The following is a 9,347-nucleotide window of genomic DNA, read 5'->3' on the forward strand; positions in this document are numbered from 1 at the left end:
TCTCACACACACTCTCTCACACACACACACACACACACACACACTCTCACGCACACACACTCACACACACTCTCTCACACACACTCTCTCACACACACACACACACTCTCTCACACACACACACACACTCCCACTCACACACATACACACAGCTGATCTTAGTGTCATTCTCGATTGGAATCAATCAGGCTGATTAGTGTTTCAGGCAGCTGATTGGTGCATTGCTCGCGTCAGCAGCCAAAGAGCTGTCTGATTGGCTGTTCGGCGCTGGATTTACCGTCACGCTCCAAACCGCGGCCCGACGGCGGCCGTGAACGTCTGCAACAAAGACAGATCTGCAGCTCTGTGACGTCAAATCTGCCCGAGGCACAGCGACAGAACATTACACCAGGTGAGCACACACGTAATGTAATGAGTGTTTAATTCACACAGGAAGCCAGAGGGCGCTCTCGCACAGAAACTTCCAGTATGCATCGCAGAAGTAATAGCATTGACGACGCTCCAGGAAATCCCTAACATGGACAAAGTATCCAGTTATCACTGATAAAACACAACGGAAACAACACTGATGAAACATGAAGACTATAAACATACCAATGCACAAAATATAGCTATGCTCAGTGTTCTTCACGCAATTTTGGGTATTTTTATAAGGATAAAGTATAATGCTGATCGACAAAGCCTTTATCACTGTATATCATACTATGATTCTGACTCTTTGGCCACAAAAAGATGTTATTTTAAACACTCGACTGATGTTATGAAGATAATTTGGAGGAAAAGCATGTCTTTGTTGGACAACAGGTTTGTAAACAGGCTCATACTCCTGCAAAACTGTACTACTTATACTATATTTATTATCGCAAACAGGATATCGTCCATCCCTAGAGCTGGGACTGTGTGAAAACAGACCGAACAGCAGTAAATGTGCTTCTGTTGAAATGAAGCACTGAATGGATTTGAGTAGAAGTGTTGTATACTCACATGCCGAAGCGCAGCGTGCCGGAGACGTAGGTCTGCCAGTGAGCACAATAAAACATGAACATGCCGGAGAAACAGCAGAAGAACATCCAGTCGGGGTGAGAGCCCAGCTGCACGGCGATACTGGTGCCCAGAACCACAAACACTGACAGAGACACACACACAGCTGAGAATCACACACTAGTGTGCTTACACACCAGCTTTACTATAATCAACATTATATATATATCTTTAAAAGATTGCATTATTTGCATCATGCATTATAAATAGAACTGCATATTTAAAATTTGCGATTTTATATCATGCAATTATTCGTATATTGTGAATAGTAATTTCGTTATTTTAAATATAACAATTACATTAGTATTAGTAAATCAATGTAAAATAAAACATAATTTATGTACATTATGTAGGATTTTTTACATTAATAATAAATAAATTATTGACTATGTAAGTTTAGTTTTTAAACGTATAAATTACGTTAAGTAATGTGCTATTAATTATTTATTATAGTTATACAATTATATATATATATATATATATATATATATATATATATATATATATTGGTTTTATTATGATTTTTGTATATTATATAGAATTTATGCATTATTAATAAATTATTATGTGATTTATTAACACATTTTATAATATAATATATTTTATAATACAGTTTATTAATAATATAGATACTTATGTACATCATATATAATTTAATAAATCAATAATGAATTGTACATTATTATACTTGTTGTATCAATTATATTACATAATGTATTTTTAGCATATTAAATATCTAATTTATTTACATGCATTATAATTTACATTATGTATGTATAATTTGCAAAAATATTTTATACATACATTATAATTTGGTTAATGCTATTATTAGTCTATTATGAGACATAAATGCAAATATATATTTTATATGTATAATTTCATATGTTTATTGGACATTATATAAATATACATTATAAATAACATAATATGCATTACATTTATATTATTATTTTTTGATTACCACAATATTTAAAAGGCAAAGGTTGTGTAAGCAAAAAATGTCTAATGGCAGCTAACTTCGTATTAGACTTTGATCAGAGAACATTCAGTAACACAGCCATTTAAATTAACGTGAAAAATAACACTTAACATACTGCGCAACAGCGTGATGCTGACCTGTGGAGAGTGAATCGCAGCCGTGGTCGAACAGCTCCCCCAGTGGTGAACTGCTGTTAGTGCGTCGCGCCTGTTTCCCATCGATGGCGTCCAGCGACTGATAGACGAACAGACCCACCGCGCACAGCAGATACGCCCAGAGAGGAGCCTAAAAACACGCCAATAAATGAGTTTATCTTACGAATATACTATTATCACAACAGCACGATTTGCATGTGTATTCGGTAATGTGATATATCACGATAATGAACGTGAATGATAGTGTTATCATGGGCACTTCAAAATAACGTGAATAATTATTTATCAAAAATTATTCAGAATTTTAAGAATACTCTCATCAACTGGTCACAAATAGCACACTTTTTTGATACAATTTTGTGCATTCCTTTATTGTATTTAAATTACAAAAAATTTAAGAGAATTTACTACACCTGTACTATGACAACATTATTGTGCAGCTTAATTACAATATCGTGATACTACCATATAGCGTGATAAAAGCATTAGCAATTAATCGCAACATGAAAATTTGACACCGTGATATATGCGTATGTGGTACCTGTTCGGTGGCGGTCGGGCAGTAATACACCAGCACCAGCGTGGTGAAGATGTTCGTGGCCAGTCCGACGATGGTGATGAGGTTGGGTGCGATCCAGGGGGGCATCGTGCGCACCAGCCACTCCCAGTAGCGCTGCATGACGGGTTCGAGCAGCGAGCGACCCGAGCTGCTGTAGCGGTGCTCCTCCAGACGCTTCAGCTGGTGCCGCGACAGAACGGGTGCTGGCAGCTCAAACAGACGTCGCAACGCCCCGGGCGCGAACCAGCACGACGAATCCACACCCCGGGCCCGCTCCCGGACAACAGTCCCGCCCCCCCGCCGCCCACTCATCACTCCCAGTCAATCACTGCCCGAGTCTGAGCCTGACTCCGCCCACTCCACGCCCTCAGAGCCACAGCAGGATGGCTGGACACCTGCAAACAAAGTTAATTTGTAACTGAAAAAATGAGGGTATGGAATGTCATAAAATGCTAATCAGTTTACCTGTTCACCAATCGCGACTTAGACGGCCAACAGACCACGCCTCCAAACAAAAGCCCCTGGAGCTTACGTCACGACGGCCGATCGCGCCGCGCTTCCTGGTTAATCAAAGCATTAGTAAATAATTATTAAACATCCAGGACAATATTCTAAACACTTAAATAACATTAAAATAAATAATATTTCGTAAAACGAGACATTTACCAGTGTACTTAAAAATTAAAAACTCGGAGTACCGCAGACAAATCAATAACAAACAGTAAAACATCAGATGTCACTCGTTTACAGTGATTATAACATAAACAACAGATCAAAGCGTCGTATAAATACCTCGTTATTTATACAGTTTCAGTGATCCCGGGTTTAACGGGTCAGATGACTGGTGACCCGCGGGTGTCTGTCACCGGTGGTCTCTCTGTCAGGGTTCGGTGTAAACGGTCGAGGGTTCGAATCCCGATCCGGTTCCTTGTTTGGTCGATCGTTTAACCTTCCAGCCGCGTGATGTTAACTCACCCGCCAACTGCAGACACACTCCGTATTCGGAGAAGACGCTCGCGCGGGGATCCTGACGCTTCGGCTCCGGTGTCGGTTCCGCCGGTCGCGGTACACGGTTAGCGCGAGGTGCTAGCGCGACGCCGCCGGTCACTTCCGGCGGAGCTCAACGCGGACGCGTCAAGAGTGTCGTGGATGCGAAGAACTGCGCACACAGGCACGTGTCAAAAAGTGACTCAAGAGTGTCATAAACGCGCTGCGCAGAAAGCAAATAAATAAATACATTAAAAAATCTAAATAAACTACTTTTAGAAAGACGGATTCAACGTTTTGAATTTCAATATGACACGTTTAAATCATATCTGTTGAGTTTTTAATGGAAACTTAAAAATACGTTGAAATATTATGTTAATTATTTATTGATTTATTTCGAAATGTATTCGTTTTTAGTGTAATTGTAATTAAATGTAAATGTTTTTTTTATATATAAAATCGCGTTTATTCTATACAATAGCGATTTTACAATTTTCTTGCATTATATTACATGCCTAAATCTCTCTCTCTCTCTCTCTCTCTCCTCTCTCTCTCTCTCAAGGGGCGGAGCCTCTCGTTTCTCGTGTCTTTCTGCTGGACTCGTCATCGCATCAGTCCGATAAACGCAGAAGTTGCACATAACGTTTCGCTGTTGCTGAATAAAATAACGCTTCACCTCGTCAAACACGCAGCGTTTCTGTTTATCGCTCAGCGCTATATTAAAAAAAAAAAAAAAAAAAATCCTTGGAACATTCTCCCGTTTTTTCTTTTTCTTTCTCTTTTGGGAGTCTCTTCATGTCTGTTGGCCGAGAGAACACGTGTCGAGGGAAGCATCGTGCTTTAAGAGCCCAGAGAAGCTCTGGTGAACTTTACATCAGGTTGGTGCAGCTTTTCGGTGTTTTATTTTGTTTCAACCGTTGAGTTTGGTGGAACTCTCACCTCTGACGTCACGCGTGTGGCCCCGCCCCCATCATCCCGTTCTCCATAATTACATGTTCTGAACTTCGGTAAGTACACCGTTAAAAAAACATACACGTTTCATTTATCACTTTATTTATCTTAAATATTGTATGTGATAGAAGCTGTTTGAGTTGTGTGTGTGTGTGTGTACCTACTATAACTACTAAAATAACTTTAAATAAAAAAGTTAATAAATAAATATCATTCTAATTGTAGCTCTCGACAGTTACCTATGGATATGACTTTATTAATAGAGTTGTCTGATTTATTTTATAGTTTAACCATTCAGAATTCATGCAAAAGGAAATTAAGCAGTTTTACTATGATAAAACCATGTTTGTTTTCTGTAAGGGTGGTGATGTACATGTTTTTTTGTTGAAGAAATTATAAAGGCTGTGTCATCTATAATAAAAAGGTGGCCAAAAATGAAAGATTAAGTGAATATTTGAATTAAATGTTGGCTTTGATCGTCCTGTAAGTGTAGAATTACCCTTTGGCTCTGTTTGCAGACATTTGTAATAACATGTTATGTACATAAATGATATTTTCTGTGTTATTGTCAGCATGTCAGTTAAACAATACTTGGTTCAGTAATAGCAGCTCTATTGTTCCTGAAAGTGAGTCTGAGTTTCCTCTCTTAACCGTCTCTATATTTGTGCTTCAGACCGCAGATTCTGCAGAACAGACTTCTGCCAAATGTTTTTATGGTCACATTTGTTCTTTTCCATAATGTGTGTGTTTTCTGACTGAACTGCATATATATCACAGTCTGGCAGTATAAATGACTCTAAAAGCTCTTGCATGTATATAAAATTCTACATCGGTGTAACGTGACTCCACTGCACATGGAAATCATGATGTGTTTGTGAACTCCTGCAGATCTGCTTCCCCACCTGTCACTCACGGGTAACCATGGCGACCCGAGGCCACGCTCCAGCTCGTTAATGAGCAACCACACCAAAGAGCGAGTGACCATGGCCAAGGTCACGCTGGAGAACTTCTACAGCAACCTCATAACACAACACGAGGAGAGGGAGATGAGGTAGAAACACCGAAATAAAGAGTGCTACAGCTACACAAAGAGCTCTTTATTCTCCCCAGCAGCCCAAAACAGGCTCGAGTCACACTTAAAGCATGATGTTAAAGAAGCATAGCGCTGAATCAGTGATCTGAAGCGTTGTGCTCTGTCAGTGGAGCGTAAGATCATTCCTCTGTGGTGAAACACTCTCTTCCTGTGTTGCTCATTTACTCTGTGTTTACACCATTCTGAGTTCTGCACTAATGTCGACACGGAATGAACTTTCCAACCTGTTGACTTCCATAATATGAGAGATTATTAGTGTGCTGCACAGTGTCCCCTGAATACTACCACTAAGTGTTTAAAATGAATATATTTTGACTTATGTAGTCGTCTGCATATTGCAGAAATATGATGAGAAAGGTTTAAGTTTTCATCTTCTAATTAGAACATTATGTTGACAGGCAGCAAAAACTGGAGAAGGTGATGGATGAGGAAGGACTTCCTGATGAAGAGGTAACAGACGCACACTTCACACTAAGAACAATAACCATAACTATATCCAGAATGATCATGATAACTACAACTGCAACCGTAACAAGATTTATAACGATAACTAGAATTATAGTTACCTACAGTGATAACTGTAATAATAACTAGAACGTATTGATAGCTAAAATCAATGATATCTTTAATGCTAACTATAATGATAGCAGTAGCTTTAATGAAAACTGTAATAATAACGTTATCTGTACCGATAACTGTAATCATAAAAATATCTGTATCGATAACTATTCACAATATCTGTATTAATAACTATAATGATAGCAGTAGCTTTAATGAAAACTGTAATAATAACGATATCTGTACCGATAACTGTAATCATAACTAGAACAGTAGTGATAAATAAAATTGTAATACTGTATATGTAATGATAGCAGTAGCTGTACCGATAACTGTAATCATAACGATGTCTGTACCGATAACTGTATTCATAATATCTGTTTTAATAACTATTATGATAACAGTTGCTGTAAAGAAAACGGTAATAATAACGATCTCTGTACTGATAACTGTAATCATAACTAGAACAGTAGTGATGAATAAAATTGTAATACTGTATATGTAATGATAGCAGTAGCTGTACCGATAACTGTAATCACAACGATATCATGTACCGATAACTGTATTCACAATATCTGTATTAATAACTATTATGATAACAGTTGCTGTAAAGAAAAACTGTAATAATAACGATATCTGTACCGATAACTGTAATCATAACTAGAACAGTAGTGATAACTAAAATTGCAATACTGTATATGTAATGATAAGCAGTAGCTTTACCGATAACTGCAATCAAACAATATCTGTACCGATAACTTTATTCATAATATCTGTATAATAACTATTATGATAACAGTTGCTGTAAAGAAATGGTAATAATAACGATCTCTGTACTGATAACTGTAATCATAACTAAACAGTAATGATAACTAAAATTGTAATATATGTAATGATAGCAGTAGCTGTAACGATAAATGTAATCATAACTATATCTGTACCAATAACTGTAATCATAACGATATCTGTATCAATAACTGTTATTCATAATATCTATCAATTACTATTATGATAACAGTTGCTGTAAAAAAACTGTGATCAAAACTACATTGTAACTGATAACTATAATGATTATAGTAATTATAATGAGAACTCTAATCATAACATATATGTACCGATAACTATATTGACAGCATTAGCTACAACAATTACTGTATTCATAACTATGAGAGCAAAAGCTTTAACGAAAATTGTAATCATAAAATATTATGTACCAAATAACTATAATGATAGTTATTATAATGATAGTTAACTGCAATCATAGCTATATCTGTACCGATAACTATAACTTTAATCATAATGATAACTGTAACAAAAATCTAAATGATACAAAAACTGTAAACAAGACGATATCTCATAACAATAAGTTACATGGTAACAATACCTATAATGATAACAATATCTATAATGATAACTGTGATCTTAATTTTAATGGTAACTATAATGATAATGTAAAGATAATGATAACTTAATCATAACGATAACTATATTAGATTGGCCATTGTTCTTATCGTGCATCAGCTTGAAATATTTTTTTTGGTGAATTGTGACTGCGATTCATTATATCGACTTACCTTAGTGAGCTTATCTTGGTTATTGTTACAGTAAATGTGAACATATAAATGTTGTCATATGTGTATGTTTTCCAGAAGCACATGCGCCGCTCCCAACACGCTCGTAAGGAGACCGAGTTCCTGCGGCTGAAGAGAACCAGACTGGGTCTGGACGACTTCGAGTCGCTGAAGGTGATTGGACGAGGAGCGTTTGGGGAGGTGATTATGATAATGAGCGCTGATGACACACTGATGAATCTCTTTGTGTGTGTGTGTTATACAGTAAACAAGTGTGTTTCTGCCGTCTGCAGGTGCGTCTGGTCCAGAAGAAAGACCCGGGACATGTTTACGCCATGAAGATCCTTCGTAAAGCTGACATGCTTCAGAAAGAGCAGGTGATGCCTAACGAGTGTGTCATTAAAACACATCATGAGTAAATTATGTTAATGCAAATAGAGAACAAAATATTAACAAATATATATTTTATTTTTTATTTTATTTTATTATATTTACTATTTGGCTATTTGATGTTATTTCATTCTGGTTATTTTTTTATAATAAAAAAATTATGTAATTTTTGTTGTTTATTTTTTTGTGTCTGTTTTGTCATTGAATGTCATTTTGATTTTTGTTTAATTGTATTTAATTAGGTTATTTTATTATGTTTTATTGTATTTAATTTGGTAATTTTATTTGTATTATTTATATCATCCATTTTTTGTTTTAATCTTTTTTTTTTTTGCTTAATTTATTTAAGTAATTTTTTGTCTTACATTTTATTGTCATTTTTTTTATTTGATTTTATGAATTTTGCATAATTTTATTTTATTTTATTTTCTGTCATGTCATTGTGCCATTTTGTAACTTTTGTTTAGTTTTATTTTTACATTTTATTTTGTGATTTGAATTTTTAAGACTTTTATTTGTGTTTTTAAATTTATTTATATTGAATTTTCCAAGATAAAACTGAATTTGTTTTTATTTTATGCTTTCAGGTGGGTCATATCCGGCGGGCGGGACATCTCCTGGTTCAGGCAGACAGTCTGTGGGTGGTCAAGATGTTCTACATTTTTCAAGACAAACTCAACCTTTACTTACTCATGGAGTTCCTGCCCGGAGGTGAGAGCGTTTGTGTAACAGATGTGTGTAACTCAACTAGATTTCAGATTTCACTTTTCTTCAGAATCTGTCAAACGATTCATTGAAAGAGAACTGACTCGTAAGATCAGTTTGATTTGATTCTTCTCTATGAATCAGTGAATCAAGAGTTCAAAGCTGCTAAACATTCTTGCAAACTGTCTAAACTGAAATACATATGCAGACGCTAATATAAGAGAGTTATAATCAGCAAACTAATCATTCAGACCAGTCCGAGTCAGAGGTCCGGATCTCATAGCTGGCTTTGGGCATGCTTTTGATGCTCATGTATGTGAACTTCAAAGTCTGACCGATCTCTTGTGTCCTCCAGGAG

General features: G+C 36.2%; 2 protein-coding genes across 3 annotated transcripts in view; one reads left to right on the top strand and one right to left on the bottom strand.

The window, feature by feature from the left end:
* Positions 1 to 3,890, bottom strand: part of LOC113098998 (choline/ethanolaminephosphotransferase 1-like) — an 11,873-nt gene extending 7,983 nt beyond the window's left edge. Inside the window, exons 1-5 of one of the 2 annotated variants that reach the window (XM_026264049.1) lie at positions 3,527 to 3,890; positions 3,200 to 3,294; positions 2,717 to 3,129; positions 2,158 to 2,305; positions 985 to 1,126 (exon numbers count right to left, since the gene is read on the bottom strand). In XM_026264049.1, the coding sequence (XP_026119834.1) occupies positions 985 to 1,126; positions 2,158 to 2,305; positions 2,717 to 3,046 (620 nt within the window). In that variant the 5' untranslated portion in view covers positions 3,047 to 3,129; positions 3,200 to 3,294; positions 3,527 to 3,890. Of the gene's footprint in view, positions 1 to 984; positions 1,127 to 2,157; positions 2,306 to 2,716; positions 3,153 to 3,199; positions 3,295 to 3,526 lie in introns of both variants that reach the window. The other variant, XM_026264050.1, reaches the window with a different exon arrangement.
* Positions 3,891 to 4,427: 537 nt separating this feature from the next.
* LOC113099001 (serine/threonine-protein kinase 38-like) lies at positions 4,428 to 8,995 on the top strand (the record flags this gene model as incomplete). Its single annotated transcript, XM_026264055.1, has 6 exons — positions 4,428 to 4,728; positions 5,561 to 5,723; positions 6,164 to 6,215; positions 7,973 to 8,095; positions 8,188 to 8,271; positions 8,872 to 8,995. Coding segments are annotated over exons 2-6 (481 nt in total), but the record flags the coding sequence as incomplete, so codon positions are not given.
* Positions 8,996 to 9,347: the final 352 nt, after the last annotated feature.

Source organism: Carassius auratus, unplaced genomic scaffold, assembly GCF_003368295.1.
Source record: "Carassius auratus strain Wakin unplaced genomic scaffold, ASM336829v1 scaf_tig00216816, whole genome shotgun sequence".
Classification (NCBI taxonomy): Eukaryota; Metazoa; Chordata; class Actinopteri; order Cypriniformes; family Cyprinidae; genus Carassius; species Carassius auratus.